The sequence below is a fragment of the Eretmochelys imbricata genome, chromosome 2 (genome assembly GCF_965152235.1).
Source record: "Eretmochelys imbricata isolate rEreImb1 chromosome 2, rEreImb1.hap1, whole genome shotgun sequence".
In the NCBI taxonomy this organism is placed as follows: domain Eukaryota; kingdom Metazoa; phylum Chordata; order Testudines; family Cheloniidae; genus Eretmochelys; species Eretmochelys imbricata.
The window spans coordinates 53,272,157-53,292,191 of record NC_135573.1 but is presented as its reverse complement, the minus strand read 5'-3'; the positions used below and the strand labels follow the sequence as shown (position 1 = coordinate 53,292,191).

The 20,035-nt window shown below is 39.6% G+C and overlaps 1 protein-coding gene across 2 annotated transcripts in view; it reads left to right on the top strand.

Annotated features, from left to right (window-relative positions):
- ZC2HC1A (zinc finger C2HC-type containing 1A) overlaps positions 1–20,035 on the top strand; it is a 54,509-nt gene that overhangs the window by 25,371 nt on the left and 9,103 nt on the right. For both annotated transcript variants that reach the window (XM_077810098.1, XM_077810097.1), the window contains exons 2-7: positions 2,229–2,305; positions 3,579–3,695; positions 5,516–5,657; positions 8,136–8,284; positions 9,660–9,756; positions 10,724–10,832. In XM_077810098.1, the coding sequence (XP_077666224.1) occupies positions 2,229–2,305; positions 3,579–3,695; positions 5,516–5,657; positions 8,136–8,284; positions 9,660–9,756; positions 10,724–10,832 (691 nt within the window). The remainder of the gene's footprint in view (positions 1–2,228; positions 2,306–3,578; positions 3,696–5,515; positions 5,658–8,135; positions 8,285–9,659; positions 9,757–10,723; positions 10,833–20,035) is intronic.

Genomic DNA, 20,035 nt, shown 5'->3' with positions numbered 1-20,035 from the left:
TCAAAATCAAGCATCTTAGTTACCGTTGTTGCCGTTTAAGTGTTATCTGGTGGGAATACCATGCTACCGTGTGGCATTTGAGTGATTTGGCTGAAATGCAATTATATATTTTTTAAATGATGGAAAAAGAAGCTTGATTATGACTTATGTCATTAAATATATCTCAAGATTGCTGTCAACATTAGTTTTACAATAGGAAATGTGGGTCACATTATGCTGTGATAAAGGACCTGCTCGTGCAAGGTGCTCAAAAATATTGTTTCTTTCCAAAAAGTGGCAAAAATTAATGAGCTAAAAATGTGAAATATAGAATCGTAGACATGTAGCACTGAAAGGGGCCTCAGTAGGTCATCTAGTCCAGCCCCTTGCACTGAGGCAGAGCTAAGTGTTATCTAGACCTTCCTTGACAGGTGTTTGTCTAACCTGTTCTTAAAAACCTCCGATGATGTAAATTCCACAACCTTCCTAAGTAATTTGTTCCAGTGCTTAACAACACTTACAATTAGGAAGTTTTTCCCTATGTCTAACCTAAATCTCCCTTGCTGCAATTTAAGCCCATTACTTCTTTTCCTATCCTCAGTTATTAAGGAGAACAATTTATCACCCTATTCTTTATGACAACCTTTTAAATATTTGAAGGCTGTTATCTTGCTCCCCCTTCTCCATGTCCCCTTTTAGTCTTCTCGTCTCCAGACTAAACAAATCCAGTTTTTCAATCTTTCCTCCTAGGTCATGCTTGCTAGACTTTAATCATTTTTGTTGCTTTCCTCTGGACTGTCCCCAATTTGTCCACATCTTTCCCAAAATGGTGCCAAGTATCCACTAAGGCCTTGTCAGTGCTGAGTAAAGAATAGAAGAATTACTTTGTGTCTTCCTTACAACACTCCTGATAACACATCCCAAAATGACATTTGCTTTTTTTTTTTTTTTGCAACAGTATTATATTGTTGACTCATATTTAGTTTGTGATTCACTATAACCCCCAGATCTTTTTCTGCAGTACTCCTCCTTAGGCAGTCATTTCCCATTTTGTGTTTGTGTAATTGAGTATTCCTTCCTAAATGTAGTACTTTGCATTTGTCCATATTGAATTTCACCCTATTTATTTAAGATCATTTCTCCAGTTTGTGCATATCATTTTGAATTCTAATTTTGTTCTCCAATGCGCTTGCAACCCCTCCCAGCTTGGTATCATCTGCAAACTTTATAAGGGTACTCTTCATGCCATTATCCAAATCATTTATGAAGATATTGAATAGAACCGGACCCAGGACAGATCCCTCTGCGACTGCACTCGATATGCCCTTCTAGCTTGATTTCGAACCATTAATAACTACTTTCAGAGTATGGTTTTCCAACCAGTTGTGCACCCACAGTATAGTAGGTTCATAATCACGAATGGCTCAGAGATGTCTTCAGCCAGTTCTTTAAGTATTCTAGGGTGTATTTCATCAGGTCCTGCCAACCTGAAGATATCTAACTTGTCTAAGTAATTTTTAACTTGTTCTTTTTGTATTTTAGCCTCAGATCCTACCCCATTAACACTTATGTCCACTGTGTTGGTCATCAGATGGATATATTTTATCTACAAAATAGTCTTGATATAATGAGCAACTGTCCCTAAAACATCATGTGCCCCAAACTGGTACAATAGTATGAATACATTTTGCCTTTTTCAGCTGCCATCTGTATGTAATGTTCTTACCAAAAATCACTTTTAAAATAGTGGTATTGACTTTACACTATTTTATTCTCTTATTCAGAACTTTCTAAATTACTTGAAACATGATTGTTGGATTCTGCTTGTGCTCCCATTGAAGTTTTTGGCCAATTTCCCATTGGCTTTCATAGTTTCCCCTACTGATACAATGGATAAAGTGATACTCTAAATCCAGACACCAAATCTCCTCTTTATTAAAGAACAGTGAAGCGAATTAGTGTTCTGACTTAAAATCTCTTGATATGTTTGTAGCTTTCTTTCTTGAGTTTCAGCTGTTGGATTGCCAGAAAGAAAAATAAATTCAAAATATTTGTCTTGTAATTAGTGTTCTCGACATTTCAGATGGAGATGTTTTTGTATAATGAAAATGTTGCTTAGTATTTAAGGTCAGCGAGGTCAGGAAATACTTGGTGGAAGATAAGATTTTTACATAACTAAAGTTGGCAAAAGCTTGGAAAATTCAGTTTGCTTATAATAAATATACATGTTTTATTTTAATTTTTGTTAGAAAATGATATTATACTGCCAGCTGGAGATCTGTTACCATGCAAGATTTGTGGAAGGACATTCTTTCCAGCAGCACTGGTGAGTAAAGTGATCATTGTTTCTATTTGCTTTTGGAATGGGTATATCAATCTGAGAACCCTGTGTTGAAACCTCTGACATGGTCAGTGCCGAAAAGCATCTCAGTTTAAATTTTCAAAAGTTACTAGTGATACTGAGTTCCTGTTTTTTTTTAGGGTGCCCAACTTGAAACACCTTAAAGGAACCTGATTTTCAGAGTTGCAGTGCCCAGTACTGTGTGAAAATCAGGCCTCTTTAAAGGCACTTATAATTAATACTCACTTCTGAAAATGTTATAGCAGTTTTGGATGATGACCCAGCACATGGTCATTTTAAGAACACTTTCACAGCTAATTTGACAAAAGGCAAAGAAGGTATCAAATGTGAGATTTCTAAAGATAGCTACAGCAGTGGACCCAAGGTTTAAGAATCTGAAGTGCTGTCCAAAATCTGAGAAGGACGAGGTGTGGAGCATGCTTTCAGAAGCCTTAAAAGAGCAACACTCTGCTGCAGAAACTACAGAACCCAAACCAACAAAAATGAAAACCAAACTTCTGTTAATAGTATCTGACTCAGATGACGAAAATGAGCATGCATTGGTCCGCTCTGCTTTGAATCATTATTGAGCAGAATGGTGGTTGAAGCATGAAGGGACCTATGAATCTTTAGCACGCAAATGTCTTGCGACGCTGGCTACAACAGTACCATCCGAAAGCCTGTTTTCACTTTCGGGTGCCATTGTAAACAAGAAGTGGGCAGCATTATCTCCTGCAAACTTGTTTCTCTGAGCAATTGGCTGTAGTAGGACTGAGTGGACTTGTAGGCTCTAAAGTTTTACATTGTTTTATTTTTGAATGCAGGTTTTTTTGGTTTTTTTTTTTTTTTACATTCTGCATTTGTAAGTTCTACTTTCATGATAAAGAGATTGCACTACAGTACTTGTATTAGGTGAATTGAAAAATACTATTTCTTTTGTTTTTTACAGTGCAAATATTTGTAATACAAAATAAGTGAGCACTTTACACTTCGTATTCTGTGTTGTAATTGAAATAAATATGTTGGAAATGTAGAAAGCATCAAAAATATTTAAATGGTATTGTATTATTGTTTAACAGCACGATTAATTTTTTTAATCACACGATTTATCACGATGTATTTTTTTTAATCACTTGACAGCCCTAGTTATTTTTTGTTTGGTGATTGAAATAACTGATAAGGAAGAATTTCATGTTGTTCTGTATCCAAATATAAATATTGCATGCAATAGATTTCTTTCCTCTTCTTCTTCTTACAGAAAAAGCATACACCCATTTGCCAAAAAACTGCTAGTAAGAGAAGGAAGACATTTGATTCCAGCAGACAGAGAGCAGAAGGAACTGATATTTCCACAGTAAAACCTCTAAAGCCACGGGTAGGTAGATAACCTCTGAATATTATCATTTTTGACAAAATACCATACATGGGCGTGTATTATGTGGTTAATTCATTACTTATGTGCGAGGAATGCCCCTGCTGGTAATGGGTATCTGGTAAACATAGCTAAAACATGCAGTTAGATCAAGAGACCAGTAATAATTTTAAGGTCCACTATCTTTCAAAAAATTTAAATTAGATATAAAGTAGTAACCTGTGGCATTTAATTAGACATTGGCTTCTAAAATCATATTGGAATTGAAATGTAGGAAGAAAAAGGTTGTAATCAGAATGACATAATTCTGAAATCTAATGGACCAGTACAAATGTTTTCAAGATTAGTATACTATTCAAAGTGCAGCAGCCTGTCCCAGTTTCCCTCTGGATGGCTATGATTGGACCCAACAACTGGGTCCCACATGTCTCTAAACTAACTGGGTCTGGGCAGATTCTGGTCACTGTTTTAGGTCTGGGTCTGAAAGACACACTCTGAAGTTCAGACCCCTTGTCTGAACCCTACCTTAAGATTCGGGGACTCTGTAATGCAGCTGCCCCAGACTCTGGAACCAGTGCCTCAGAGCTCCACCTAAGTGTGGGCATAAACCTTTCAGGGATAAGATTACAGGAATGCAAGGAACACTGGCTTAGCCAGGTCACTTTTCTCTTAAAAAGCACTAGAAAATTACAAATCTTTGCAAAATAAAAAGTCCTGAGGTGCATCCCTGCTCTGATCCCCCGCTTCTACAAGTCCTGTCAATGTTTGAGGTTAGGCCACATCCCTCCTGACTTCTTAGTGGATGTCCCCTCTTAAATACAGTCTCTCTACTTTTGCCATGTTCTCTGCTGAGCAGCTGCGAATCTACTAGCCATGCTGATGCTCCTGTGCAGAAAATCCATTGTTTCATGGAGTTGGACCAGCAGTTGAGATACAATCAAAGTTGCTGGCCCTAGATTGCTCTGTGATGGCTTCTCCGTGGCAGTCCTTGAACAAGATGACAAGCACCTTTCCTGGGCAGGGTACATCATAATAGACTTGCCTTGGGGAAAGTTATACATGTGTTTAGCACATAACACATAATAGAACAGGGGTGGCCAAACTTACTGGCCTTCTGAGCCGCATACAACAATCTTCAGAAGTTCGAAAGCTGGAGCACACCTGCCTGGAGCTAGGGCTTGGGGTTTCACAATGTGCAGCCTGCAGGCCTGAAGCCGTGAAACCCTCCTCCCCTCTGGACAGAAGCTCCTGCCCTACCACACTCGTGCAAGGCAGAGATCCTGAGTTCCCTCCCTACCCCAGCTGGTAGGTGGAGAATGGGGGAGCGGAGAGGGCTTGCAAGCCACACTTTAATGGTAAAAGAGCCACATGTGGCTCGTGAGCCACAGTTTGGCCACCCTTGTAATAGAAGTTACAGTATAAAATGGAGTTCGTAGGTTGCTGCAGACATATACCACTATGTCACACTAAGCATTGGTTCTGGACTAGGGATCAGAGAGAAAAAAAGGGTATCAGAGATCAAGTTTTCAGGAAATAGCAATCATGTTGCTGATAAAATTATTTGCTCTTTATATTTCTGAAACAAAATCTTTTGCCATCCTAGTGCTGAGACTGAATATCCAAGTCTCTCTTTTTTGTCTAAGGTGTCAGCCATACTCTTCTTTGCAAACCCTGAGAGCTATTTGTCTTCCTTAGCTTTAGGGTCAGTTGGGATTTTAAATATAATGGTATTAAATATTGCATAATAAAATCAGAAATGTATTTATTATAAAATGAAAGAACCCAAAACCCATAATGTTGTTTTTTTTCTGTTGGATTCTTAGTCAGAACCCCCCAAAAAACAGTCCAACTGGAGACGAAAGCATGAGGAGTTTATAGCAACTATACGAGCAGCCAAAGGACTAGATCAAACTCTCAAAGAGGGTGGAAAACTTCCTCCCCCTCCTCCACCTTCATATGATCCAGGTATGTGAAATGGTGAAGTGCTGAAGGTGTTTGTAAATAATTTTGATATGTTGTATGTGTTGAATTGATAAGGAATGTATTGGAATAAAATGTTAATGAATGCGTCCAGAGAACGGTCATCTGATAACAGCTAAGCAGCTGATGAGTTGTGGTTACTTATTCTGACTGGCTAAGAATTGTTTACATCCTATTATTTTTGTTATCCCATTTTCTCTGACTTTTTTCTTTTCACTTTTAACACATGTATGTCATGTCAAAGTGTTATTGAACAATCCGGCAGTTGGCTAAGGAGCTGAAGGAAATAGATAACTTTTATGAGATTAGTCAGGTTTTTGTTTCCTTTCTTTGGAAAAGAAAATCTTCCTTTAAGAAGCAGGCCCCCCTACAAAATATAAGAATCATGCTGAGGATCATACATAGATCTCATGCTGTTATACCTTTTTTTTTTTTTCTATGATAGCTGCCTATAGTCAAGTGAAGACTTCACATAAAATTTATCTGATAATATATGTGTATGTCCCAAGATTTGAACTGATATGTTATACTCTTCTGGACTACTGTGCCAAATTTAAAGTCAAGAAAATTTTAATTATCATTATGGATAATGTACATCTTGTTTGAAATTGAGGTCATGCAGAATATCACTGGTATAGTCCTGTACTAGTGTTTTGTTGTGGTCCTTCCAGCAAGCCAGTGAACAATAGCCTGATGGGGCTGTAAAAGCATCTTTATTGGAGCTATTTATTTGTATCTGCAGCAAATCTGGGGTGTGCTTTGCTGCATATGTTTATGTCCACTTGTTTTGATTAAGTCAGATGTCGAAAACCCACATTCAACCACTGCAATGCTACAGGACAATGAGAACTGTATTTCTCCTAGCCAGGTGGCTTGTTTGTTAAAAACTTCAAAAAACAAACCAACCAATTACAGTTTGGAAGGGATACAAACCCTGATGCTTAAGGACTTAAGCTAACCTCTAAGGTTCTGATTTAAAGCCCATTGAAGTAAATGGAAAGACTTCTGTTGGGTTTCAGATCATGCTCCCTCTGAGGAGATTGAGAAAAATTCTTCCCCGTGAGCAGTTTCTTCTATAATTACTCATTCAGAATTTCTGGCACCATCTGTACTGGCCAATATTGGAGACAGGACACTGGGCTAAATGAAGAACTAGTTTAATCCAGTATAGTGAATCTTATGGTACACAGTTTGGGCACTGCCATCATTTATTGTTGATTTGATGCTATTTGTGTAATTTTAAAGGTAACCACCAATGCAGGACACTCTCCTTTCCTTCCTCACTCAGCACTTATGTGAAGAGGCCTACCAGCCTGTTAAGCTGTATGTTGCTATACTGGACTAAACTCTGTGTAAGGTCAAAACATTGAAGCTATGTGAGCAGTGATTACTGTAGCCTGTTGAGTCTGGCATCCATATCTTAAAGGGTAGTTTCAGACATGCTGAATGTTTTGCAGCTTTACCTCTAAAGACCCAAGTATATTTGCTCCTTGAAATTTACCATCTCTAAGGAAACATTTGAACATAGAAGCCAGGATTGTCTTTCATTGTTATAAATTTTAGCGTAGCTCTTCCTAGCTTTTGCAAAGCTAACAAAAGTTGTTTTTGTAAAGTAAGAGAGACTGTCACAATGGTGATTAAGTTCATCCTGAATTACAACGCCCCCACAAATTAGCCTGTTTAAGAATGCCTCTAACGTGAGCTACATTTTCCCTTTGATTCAGTTTCCCCTTTTCCGTATGTGACCTCATTCTTTCGTATTGCCTTCAATATGCACGGTGGATTATTCACTTGCCTGAAAACTATCAGTGAAAACTTGAAATTGCAATTGTTATCTTTTGGGACTTAAGTAGTAAAGTTTTTGAAAATGTACTTCAAACCCCAACCATAACTAAGGGCCTTCAAATGCAAAGGGACGTAGTGGCTGCAAGGCAGCTGTAGAAATGATATATCTTGAATTTTAATTAGGCTTTTGACACAATACTGTAGGACGGTGTTTCCCAAACTTGGGACGCTGCTTGTTCAGGGAAAGACCCTGGCGGGCCAGGCCGGTTTGTTTACCTGCTGTGTCTGCAGGTTTGGCCGATCGCGGCTCCCACTGGCCGCGGTTCGCTGCCGCAGGCCAGTGGGGGCTGCGGGAAGCGGCACGGGCCGAGGGACGTACCAGCCACCTTTTCCCTCAGCACCCATTGGCCTGCAGCTGCAAACCGTGGCCAGTGGGAGCTGCGATAGGCCAAACCTGCTGATGCAGTAGGTAAACAAACCGGCCCAGCCCGCCAGGGGCTTTCCCTGAACAAGCGGTGTCCCAAGTTTGGGAAACACTGCTGTAGACATTCTGGTAAGCAAACTAGAGAAATATAATCTAGAAGAAATTACTATAAGGTGTGTGCACAACTGCCTGAAAAAACAGTCATTGTTCATGTCCCCTTTTTCAAATTAAGGTGCTTTTTGTTTTGTTTTAAGATTACATTCAATGCCCATATTGCCAGAGAAGATTTAATGAAAATGCAGCTGACAGGCACATCAGTTTCTGCAAGGAACAGGCAGCACGTATTAGTAATAAAGGAAAATTGTCTGCTGATGCAAAAGGGAAGCTGCCTGCTCGAACACAGGTGAATTACAATACTTTCTTTGACTGGTGATTTATTTTATGACTTTGTGATTGTTAAGCCAAGTCAGTTAATCATTTTAGGTGTATCACAAAATGCTTTATAGAGTTAAATAATACAGGTCCAGAATAACATAGCTGTGGGAGTGAGAAATCCAGAGGCGTAGACAAGGGAAAAGTTTGGGTTTTTGGATGAGAGTTAATCAGGTGTGGAGATGATAGGAGTCAGAGAAAAGAAAGCTGTATCATAAATATAGGTGGAGATTATGGGAAATGGCAGAGAAATAGCTCTCCAGACTTCTGCATAAACAAATTACTGAAGGTTCGTGGAAGCATTAGGATGATGAGTACAGAGAGGCAAGGTTTGTAAACTAGGTTGAAACAAGTTCATAGAACATCATAAAAACAAGAAATGCAATTTTAACTGGATTCTGAAACAACTGGGGAGTAAATGAAGGTACTAGACTATGACAGTTATGGTTCTGCTTCATGGGACATATGAGAAGTTGGATAGCAGTATTTTGTATATCCATTGTCTGAATAGCTACTTGAGCAGACTACTGAGATGGGAGTTATACTTAGTTATTGGGAGGAGATGGAAGACCTACAATAAGATTACATTCAGTGCCCACAGACACACAGTTAGAAAAGTAACTTACATATACATGGTTGTCTAGATGATGATAGGCAGATTTCTGGACATGAGAGATATAGGAGGAGAAGGAAAATGCTAATGGTCAAGAATGATGTTAGGTTTACAGTACAGGAAGCAAATGGGAGATCGGAGTGTATGTATTATGTCTTGTTCTTTCTATAGTACCTTCACCATAGGGGCTAGGTGCTTTAAGTTCAGAGGGTGAAATACAAAACAAACACAAACTAAAACAGTTAATAAAAAGCTAAATAAAATTAGTTAATCTTGCATTATGTCCTGAAGGTGACTAGGCTTCAAGTCTGTGCAGAAACTGTGTGAATGGAGTTTGGAACAAAGAAAAGAGGCTACTTTCCTGAGCACTCTCCTAAGAGAGGAAAATTTTAGTTGTGGCATGATAATATTAGGGGTTATTAAAAGAGATGAGCAGTGGGAGATACTGGGGGGTGGGGAGAGATACAGTGGGATACAATTTAAAAGTTTCTACCAGTTAGAATTGTTTTTAATCTTTTCTACAGTATTTTACATTAAATGGATAGGAAATGTCTTTCAATCCAGTAGAAACAATTTCTTCATCCACTCTTCCAGAAGCAGTGCTGACTGATGATAATTTCAGGAACTGGGGTGGGAAGACAGGCTAACAATCTTTCATGTTACATTTAATTACTTGATTAAACAGCTAAATAATTAATTATGTTGTAGTTGAGTTTTATGTCCATTGTTACAGTACAAGCCTGCTACAGTTAAAAAGGCACCTTCTGCAGGATCAACACCATCCTCATCACGCTTACCACAGCCAACTAATGTTAGCAAAACTGTTGTAGGTATGAACTGGTATTTTGAATTATGCAACTACTTTCTAAATAACTAATTTCAAACTATGAAATCAAGATTGTATAATTTTAGTAGCTGTAGAGTTCTATGAGTGGTGCACACAGAGAAAGACAGGACATAAAAGCTTCTTATGGGGAACTCATAGAACTCAAACAGTAGCACATGAATTAAATGGCGAATGGTGAATTAAATGGCGACTGGCTTTTACTTGCATACTTCTTCCAGTTGCTTTTACTAGTTTTTTGTAATCTCAGGCCTTTGGCTACATTTGTGATGAGCACATATTATGATGTTCATTTGTAAAGTTATTTACGCAACAAAAAATCAGTTAAAGTAAAGATTTAGTAAATGTCCTAAAATAGGGATTTCAGTCTCAGTTCATCAAGACGCTTTAGCACATGTGTATCTTTAATCATAGTTCTAGTGAGGTCACTGGGACTGCTTTCATGCTAAATTACACATGTGGTTAAGTACTTTGTTTAACTGGGACCTCTGCGAACTGATCAGATTTGAAGTCAGATTTTTCTTTTAGTTGGTAAATTCTCTAATAAATTTGTACACTGCATATACTACTAAAGAATTAAAAAATATGTATAGTAAAGCAAAGTCTATAAACATTGGGCCCTATTCTAGTCGCAAATAGGCACCTATTATTTATATCTGTGAAATTCATTATTACAGTTATGCAGGCCCTATGCATTATAGAATTTTCTTTAAAATGCAGAACACACCAACCAATGCCCAATATTTTAGAATACAATAGACCTTATTGTCTCAGTGTGCTTCTGTGAATTTTCTAGGTAATGATTAGTACTTTTGCTAATGCCGTTATATATTCAGAAATTATTTTTAAGTAGTAGTGTAATGATTCCAAAGTGGGCAGTACATGATATCATACAAGAATACTATTTTTGCATCTAGGAGCAAAATCTAATATTAGCTTCTTTATATCGTAAGGTACACCTACGAGTAAAGTGTTATCTACAGGTGGGCCTTCTGGAAGCAAAATTCAGACCTTATCTCCAGCTCATAAAAATTCAGTGAGCATGACAAGCCCACAAGCAGGGTAAGTCCACATTAATTTTGTAGTTAATGTTTGATTTGTCCCTGATGATAATTTTAAAAATGTTAGTTGTTCACTGTGCTATCGATATAATTTAAACTAATTACTATTCTTTCTATTAATGGTAGAGATGAAATGGGCCAATTTCATCCCTGATTTAACTCTGTTGACTTTTCTGTGTATGAACCAAAGATGAATTTGGCGTGGTATGTTTACATAGCACGCTATGATTACAGTTTAGGAAGTGGTAAGTTTAAGGGCCATCAAGCTTGACAAATGCCTCCTTGACTATGTAAACAAAAGGATATGATGTTGAGAAGGCTTAGCCCCCTATGGATCAGCTCAGTTCCCAGCCATTTCCATAGCTCCATCCTCCTGACCTACCTCAATCCAGCTTCTCCTCCCCCGTTCTGCGGCAGCTTTTCCTAGTTCTTCCCTCCTCCAGCAGCTAGCTTCATGGGCTCACTGTTCCCCAGAGTGCTCCTGTCACAGCCTCATGCAGTTCAAGAAACACGATAGGTGTTTTTTTGTGTATGCCTTAAAGGGAAGGATAAGCATGTACTGTGAGGAACATGATGGGGGAAGCATGAAGGGATGTGTGCAAGAAAGAGATGGGAGGTAAAGACAAAGAGATAAGTAGGCATACAGGAAAGGGTAAGAAAATAAATGAGAATTAGAAAGTTGAAAACAGAAATATTGAAGAGAAGAGAGAAGAGGAGAAAGAAATAAGGAAATAGAAGGAGAAAAAGAAAAGGAAGAAATGATGCCGACCTGTAAAGTTAGAAATTGTTGCTTTTATATTATTATTATTTGTATTATCATAGTGCTTAAGAGCCCCAGTCATGGACCAGGACCACATCGTGCTTTGCACTGTAGAAACACAGAACAAAAAGATGGATTCCATCCCAAAGAGCTTACAGTCTAAGAGATAAGACGAGACAGTTGGATACAGACAGACGGAGGAATACCAAGAAATACTGAGACCATATTGGTCAGCATGATAGGCAGTGGTATCCGCACACTAGTGGTCTAACTGTTGCCAAGCTTTTTTTGTAGGCATCATGGAAAAGGAGGGTTTTGAAGGAGGATGGGTAACATGGGAGAAAGCACGAAGTTGCTTCTTTGAAAATTTAACGAGTGGGAAGTGAAGGCTGGTATCATAGACATTTTGATAGTAAATGAGAGATGACATACTCAGAGTAGTTGTCAATGGTTTGCTGTCAAAATGGGAGGGCATATCTAATGGAGTCCTGCAGGATCAGTCCTTGGTCTGGTACTAGTCAATATTTTAATTAATGACTTGGATAATGGAGTGGAGGGTATGCTTATAAAATACTCAGATAACACTAAGTTAGGAAGGATTACAAGCACTTTGGAGGACAGATTAGAATTCAAAAAGACCCTGACAAATTTGAAAATTGGTCTGAATTCAAGATAAAATTCAGTAAAAGACAAGTGTAAAATACTTCACTTAGGAATTAAAAATCAAATGCATAACTACAACATCTGGGAATAACTGGCTAAGTGGTAGTACTGCTGAAAAGGATCTGGGGGTTACAGTGGATCACATATTGAATATAAATCAACAATATGATTCATCTGCAAAAAAGGCTATCATTCTGGGGTGTATTAACAGGAGTGTCATATGAAAACATGGGAGGTTAACTGTCTCACTCTGCTCAATGCTGGCGAGGCCTCAGCTGGAGTACTGTGTCCAGTTCTAGGCACAGCAGTTTAGGAAAGATGTGGACAAATGGGGAGAGCAACAAAAATGATAAAAGGTTTAGGAAATGTGACCTATGAGGAAAGGTTAAAAAAACTGGACATGTTTAGTCTTGAGAAAAGAAGACTGAAGGGCGACCTGATAACAGTTTTTAAATGTGTTAAGGGCCGTTATAAATCAATCAATCAATTGTTCTCCATAGCCACTGAAGGTAGGACAAGAAGTAGTTGGCTTAATCTGCAGCAAGGGAGATTAAATGTTAGGAAAAACTTTCTAACTATAAGGGTAATTAAACCCTGCAACAGGCTTCCAGGGGAGGTTATGGAATCGCCATTATTGGAGGCTTTTAAAAACAGGTTGGACAAACACCTGTCAGGGATGGTCTAGGTTTACTTGGTCCTCCCACAGTGCAGGAAGATGGACTTGATGATGTCTTAAGGTCCCTTCCAACAGTACATTTCTATGATTTTATTTAAATAAGTAGGGTGGTGATAGGCCGTGTAGGGACCAGGAAGTAAAAATAAGTAGCTTATGTCTGATGTGGTGGAGAGAGGATGTCATTGAGGAGATTTATATAGAGGGTTGGCATTGTCGAAGCAATGGGTGAGGAGAATCATCTTTGCAGTAGCAATCTGAATGGATGTGAACAACGCAAAGTTGGATTTGTCAGGGTCTGAGAAAAAGGTGTTTGTTGTAGTGATCAAGAAATGAAATGATGCGAGCCTGATTGAGAGTTTTAGCTGTGTGGATGGATAAGAAAGGCAGTCTCTGAAAGATGTTATGCAGAAAGAATCAAGAAGACTTTGACATAGTGTATATGTGATGACCTAGAGTGAGAGGTCCAAGTCGAAGGTGACACCCAGGTTATGGGTCTGAGTAACATGCAGGAAGTGGTGTTGTCCACAGTGATCGTGAAAGTAGGTAGCGAGGAGGACTTAGGATAGGGGTGGGAATATTGGGAGCTCTGTTTTAGCCAAGTTGAGTTTGAACTGATGGCTAGACATCCATGAGGAGATGTCAAAGAGAGAGAGGCTGAGATTTTAGTTTAGACAGAAGGAGACAAGTCTGAAGTAGAGAAGTAGATCTTTGAGTTTTCAGCATAGATGGTAGTTGAATTTATGTTTGCAGATGAGATTACCCAGAGATAAGATGTAGAGGGAGAAGAGATGGGGACCAAGTACAGAAGTGTGTGGAACCCCCACAGAAAGTTTGACAGTGGATGATGACGATCCTCCGGAGGACTGAAGGAGTAATTAGAGAGAGAGAACAAGAACCAGAGTTACAGAAGCCAAATGTGTCAAAAGCAACTGACAGGTCAAGGAGAATGGGGATGGAGTACTGGTTCTGAACTTCAGCTAGGAAAAGGTCATTAGAAACTGTGACTAGAGCAGTTTCAATGGAGTGGAAGGGGTGAATGCCAGATTGGAGAGGGTCTAGCATGGAGGAGAGGAACTCCAGACAAGGATTGAAAACAGTGCACTCAGTGAGCTTAGAGGTGAAAGGGACATGAGGTGGTGGTTAGAAAAGCAAATGTGGTTAAAGTTTCTGTTCTTTTTTTTTTTTTAAGAAGGAAAAATTCTACAGCATGTTTGTATTGTGAGGGGAAACAGCCGAATGGGGTTGTGATGGGAGAGAGGGGCAAAATAGTTAGGGGTAGAGAAGAGTGAAGCATGGAAAGAATCAACAGCCATGGAAGAGGTGGGGAGAGAAAGCAGAGAGGAGGGGACTGAGAGCAGACAGCGAGCCATCCGTGCTGCAGGACTGGAAGTCATGGAAAGGCTGACTGACAGGACCTGAGAGTAAGGGTTGGTGTGGGAGAAACACTGCTGAAAGAGACCAGGTGATCAGTTTGGAGAGGGGGAACTCAGCAACAGAGAGCTCAGAGAGAGAGAGAGAGAGAGCACCATGGTTGGTAAAAACCAAGCCAAGTGAATGGCCTTCTTGGGGACTGGAAGAGTTGATCCACGGCTGCAGGTGGAATGAAAAGGTTGAGGGAACAGCCATGGGCTTGGGAGGGTGAGGAAATGTACAGCTAAGGGGTCAGGTGGGCCATTAAAATGGAAGTTGAAGTCACTGAGGATGAATGTGGGAGATTGTGAGGAGGAGAGAGAGCCAGGAGTTGAAATTAGGGAGAAAGGCTGAACATAAGAATGGCCATACTGGGTCAGACCAAAGGTCCATCTAGCCCAGTTTTCTGTCTTCCGACAACGGCCAATGCCAGGTGCCCCAGAGGGAATGAACAGAACAGGTAATCATCAAGTGATCCATTCTCTGTCGCCCATTCCCAGCTGATGAGAAGGAGTTTGGTGGGTGATAGATGATGGCAGCATAGAGGAAGGGGAGAAGAGGAGCCAGAGAAGTGATGTTCAGAAGAGGAAAACGAGTGGGAAAGGGGAGGAGGAGAGTGTTGGAAGTGCAGAAATGGGAGAGGAGAAACCCAGTACTCCCTCTCCCCCCCTCCCCCCCCCCCAGTCTGATCCACATCAGGGAGTGTGTAAAGAGGAGAGGGCAGCTGCAGAGGCAGTACCAGTCAAAGGGATCCAGGCCCCTGTGAGAGCCAGGAGCTGAAAGGAACAAGATATAAAGAGGTGGTGGATAGCTGTGATTATTTTAGAGGTGGAGTGGGCATTCCTGAGAGAGCAAGAAAAGGGGACCAGTGAATGGGGATCAAGGGACCTAAGTGTGAGGTTAGGAATGGTGGAATGAGGGGGTCACACATAGTGCCAGGAATGAGTGTGGGAGATGGAGTGATGGCCAGGGTTGGGGCAAATGTCACCAGAGGTGAGGAGGAGGATGCAGATGTAGGACCTGAATTTGTAGTGGTGGAAGGCAGGAAGGAGTTTGAGATGGAGAGGGGAATAAGAGTAGCCAGAGGTGGTGGGAACTGTAAAGGAGGGTGGGTAACCAGAGAGGGGAGATGGAGCCAGTGTGGCGAGGGAGGAGGAGGATAGATGCTATGATGCAGAAAAGTGGTATGGTGAGTGGCAGATGGACAAGATTACAAAATAGAAACACCCACAGACGGTATGATCTCAGCCTGGCTCTGAGTCCCTCTGTTTGCAATGGTCCTCTGCTATGGGCAGAGCTTTCCAATTATAGGCTCTCTTGGTGATGAGGGAACAGGTCCAGGCAGTGATAGAGTGGCTATGATGGCTCCTGACTCAGCACTAAGCCCAAGCTGTCTGTCAAGAGGTCCCCTGCTGTGGGCAGAGCTCCCCAGTCAGTCTCTATTGGTAAGGTGACCAGATGTCCCAATTTTATAGGGACAGTCCTGATATTTGGGGCTTTTTTTTTATATGGGCTCCTATTACCCCCCACCCCCGTCCTGATTTTTCACACTTGCTATCTGGTCACCCTGTCTATTGGTGACGAGGGGGTAGGTCTGACTCTTCCCTCTTTAGAATTCCCAGTTGAACTAATTTCCCAGTTCATTTGCTCACTGAGCATGTTTCCTTCAATCTGTCTCTGCTTTAGGAAATGTAATAGGGAAAGGAAGAAAATAAAGGAAAACATCTTCCATTTCCTCTTCTGATACTTAGGGCTTGTCTATACTTATGGCTAGATCTGCACTGTTGCGACTGATTCAGCGGTGTCGGTTTAGTGGGTCTGGTGAAGACCATCTAAAGCAATGGCAGAGCATTCTCCCATCGACTCCTGTACTCCAGCTCCCCATGAAGAGTAAAGTGAGTTGGCGAGAGAGTGTCTCCCGTCGATACACCGCGTTGACCTAAGTTACGTAAACTTCAGTTACATTACCGTAACATAGGTTGACTTACAGCTATAGTAAAAAGAAAAGGAGTACTTGTGGCACCTTAGAGACTAACCAATTTATTTGAGCATAAGCTTTCGTGAGCTACTGAAGTGAGCTGTAGCTCACAAAAGCTTATGCTCAAATAAATTGGTTAGTCTCTAAGGTGCCCCAAGTACTCCTTTTCTTTTTGCGAATACAGACTAACGTGGCTGCTATTCTGAAACCTTTCAGCTATAGTGTAGACCAGCCCCCAGAAATTAAAGAACACCTGTATGGCCACTTCAGATGAGTGCTTTAAGCAGCATCTTACATATGGCTTGGAGCAAACTTTATTTAGAGAATTGCATAACTGACTAGACATTATTTTCAAGCAGTGAAATGAATTTTTATCTAAAGACAACGTTTTTAAAGCAGAGCAATTTAAAACTTGCACAAATATGCAGTGGTATTCCTTCCAATTTACGATTCCTTCAGTTTTTAAAACTTTTAAATATAATTTTCAGAAATGTCATTTAGCCTGTGGCTTTCCTGTTGGCTCCCTGTTTTTCTGCTCCTTCCATAATCTTTCCAACTGTGGTGTGGATAATTCCAGTTTAAAGTTCATGCTTCTAAATAGTTGTAAGTTCTAAAAGCACATCTGTACTGGCTGGTCTGCATCGAGGATAACAGCCTACTACTGCTACCAGTTATTCTGTTAGTTTAAGAGGTGGAAGTCTGTTCTCTGAATGTAGAAGTCACAAACCTACTGATGACCCTTATGGATGTCAATAAGATGTTCCTAGATGAACTTTGTTTTTACAGAATTTTTTTTAAACTTAAATTACATTGGAAAAATACTACATTAAAAGAACATTATTAAGGTTTATAAAATCAAGCACTCAGAAGTTAGGGAATGCTAGAATTAAGGTTGCCTTTATTTGGCCCACTTATGTGGACTCTTTAATTGCATAATGACATACTGTTTTTTTTCCCCATAGTCCCCTGCCTCATTCAGTACATGGTATAGACCTGATTTGGGCGTAAACCAGGGTTATACAATGAAGGAGACTTCACTGTAGGACCCCTGCTTCATTTGTTGCAAAGGAAGGTGTGCAGGGAGTGGGGTAGGGAATGGCAGGAAGAGAAAGGATGGCCTCATGGTTGAGGCAGTTGAATGCCCCTGCTGAGAACTTGATTCTATCTGTGCCTCTGCTAAATAGTTCCTGCGTGATGCTGGGCAAGTCACTGAAAACAAATTTTTCACAGCTGGCCACTGATACTGTGTCCCTCATTTTCTGGGTGCCCAACTTGAGACCCTACAGATGGATTTGCAGAAGTGCTAAAGTACCCATAGCAGCAGATGAAGTCAATAGCAGCTGTGCTTTGAAAATATAAAGGGCTATAAAAGTGTTCCGTTCTCTGAAAAATCAGGCCCTAGGCATCTCAAGTTGGACACCCAAAGTTAATGGACACCTTTGAAAATTTTGGCCTTAATCTCTCTGTAACTGTTTCGTATCTGTAAAATGAGAAAAATGTAGCTCTTTCTATGTAATATCCACATAAAGCAGAACAGAGTATAATGAGAGGAAGTCTAATGATCAACATTCTGAAAGGGTAAATTAAAATAAAGTTTCTATCAAAATGAAACATTTTTTCATATGAAAACATTTATTATTTAAAATACAACTAAATTGCATCGAGAAATATAGAAGAATAAATTCCTTTTAAAAATACAAATGGAGCTTTAAGACCTTCAAAAATTACCTTCATAAAGCCAAAGCATAAGAGTTTATTCTCTTATTTACTTTGTTATGGATTAGTAGTTTAAACAGTAAAAGAATGTTAGATACCTTACCTTTAATTTTACTGTACTGCTCTGTGCTTTCATTATACCATACAAGATAAACAAGTTCAGGCATAGTTAGTACTAGGATGACAGACCTCCAAGTAACATGCTGCAGGAAGTGTCATTTTTTCCTCTGAGTCAATACTGAACCAATTTATTGAGCATGGAGTTGTGGGACAGTGTGCTGTTGGAAGTAGTATATTTCAAGTGAAACATAAAACGAAGATCTCGATCACTTTTAGGCATTAAAGGGTCCACACAGTTTTCAGGAAAATAAGCAGATGAACCCCAATGTCCTGGCCATATTCCAACTTGAATAATTGTATTCACTCTAACTAAATCGTGCCTGAATGTTCAACTAAATACAGTGTTCTTCACGTCCTATGATAAACTGTGGAATAGTGCTTCTGTATACTATTAAACAACCATTTCTGTGTTAGATAAAGTGGTCCTATACCTGTTACAAAGATGTTGTGAGGCTTAATTGATTCACAATATTAAAGTGCTTTGAGGTGAAAGATACAGAAATGCAATGTATTATTTGTAGTCCAGACAATATGTCTCTCACTACTAGAATTACAGTAGGTATGTTGTGTGGTAGGGGGAAGGGAGCGCAGATAAGATGTTTGTGCACAGATAGCTAAAATTAGAAGAATCTACTAGCAGTTAAAAGTAAAACGCATAAGGATGCAGCTTTACCCTTGCCCTCTAGGTGGCATTCCTTCACTGTTGCATGAGACTTGTTAAAAAGAATTGCTATTCAGATAAGGCAATTAACCACAACTGTTTTAAAGGCGATTTCTAAAATGCACTGTTGCTTTTAAACAATTCTGTAATAAGAAAATTCTGTAGCTCCATTTTATGTTGTAATTCTAAACAGCAGAGTAAAAAAACGTGTTTAGAGGCAAAAGGGCATCCTTTAAAAATTGGAAGTCAGATCCTACTGAGGATAATAGGAAGCATAAATGCTGGCAAGTCAAATGTAAAAATATAATAAGGAAGGCCAGGAAAGAATTTGGAAGAGCAACTAGCTAAAAACAAAAAACTAACAGCGATTACTTTTAAATATATCAGAAGCAGGAAGCCTACCAAACAGTCAGTGAGACTACTGGACAACTGAGGTGCTAAAGGAACACTCTGGGAAGACAGGGCCACTGCAGAGAAGCTAGATAAATTCTCTGCATTGGTCTTCACAGCTGAGGATTTAGGGGAGACCCCCCCATACCCAACCCATTGTTTTTTAGGAGGAGGAACTGTCCCAGATTGAGATGTCAGTAGAGGAGGTTTTGGCACACATTAATAAATTACACAGCAGTAAGTCACTAGGACCAGATGGTATTCAACCAAGAGTTCTGAAGAACTCAAATATGAAACTGCAGAACTACTAACTGTGGTATGGAACCTACTACTTAAATCAGTTTCTGTAGCAGATTGGGGGAAGGGATAGCTCAGTGGTTGACTGGATTTGTGAACTGGGGTTGGAAAATGAAATGGTGATAGGATTAAAGTTTATTATGTCCATTGAATTAGAGCTGGGTGGTGGGAAACGGTTTTCCCATCCCATGAGAATTTTTGAGACTTCAAATATTTTTCCCATCCCAAATCCGGACAAAAGGTTAAAATCTCAGTAATAGCCATGAACCAACCCTCTCCTCCCCCCATTTCTGATCCAGTTAGTAGAAACATCTCACTTAGATAATTTTGAAACATTTAATGTTGATTTCAATCTTTTTTTTTTTAATTTTTTTTTTACTATACATTCACTTATATTTTGAAACCAAAATGTGTTTCTGCCTAAGAAATGAAAGTTTTTCATTTAGAAAATGTCCAAACAGGACATTTCAACAACTTGAAAATTTTTTCCAAATATTTTTCAGATTGGGAAATTCTTCAAATTGATCCTTTCC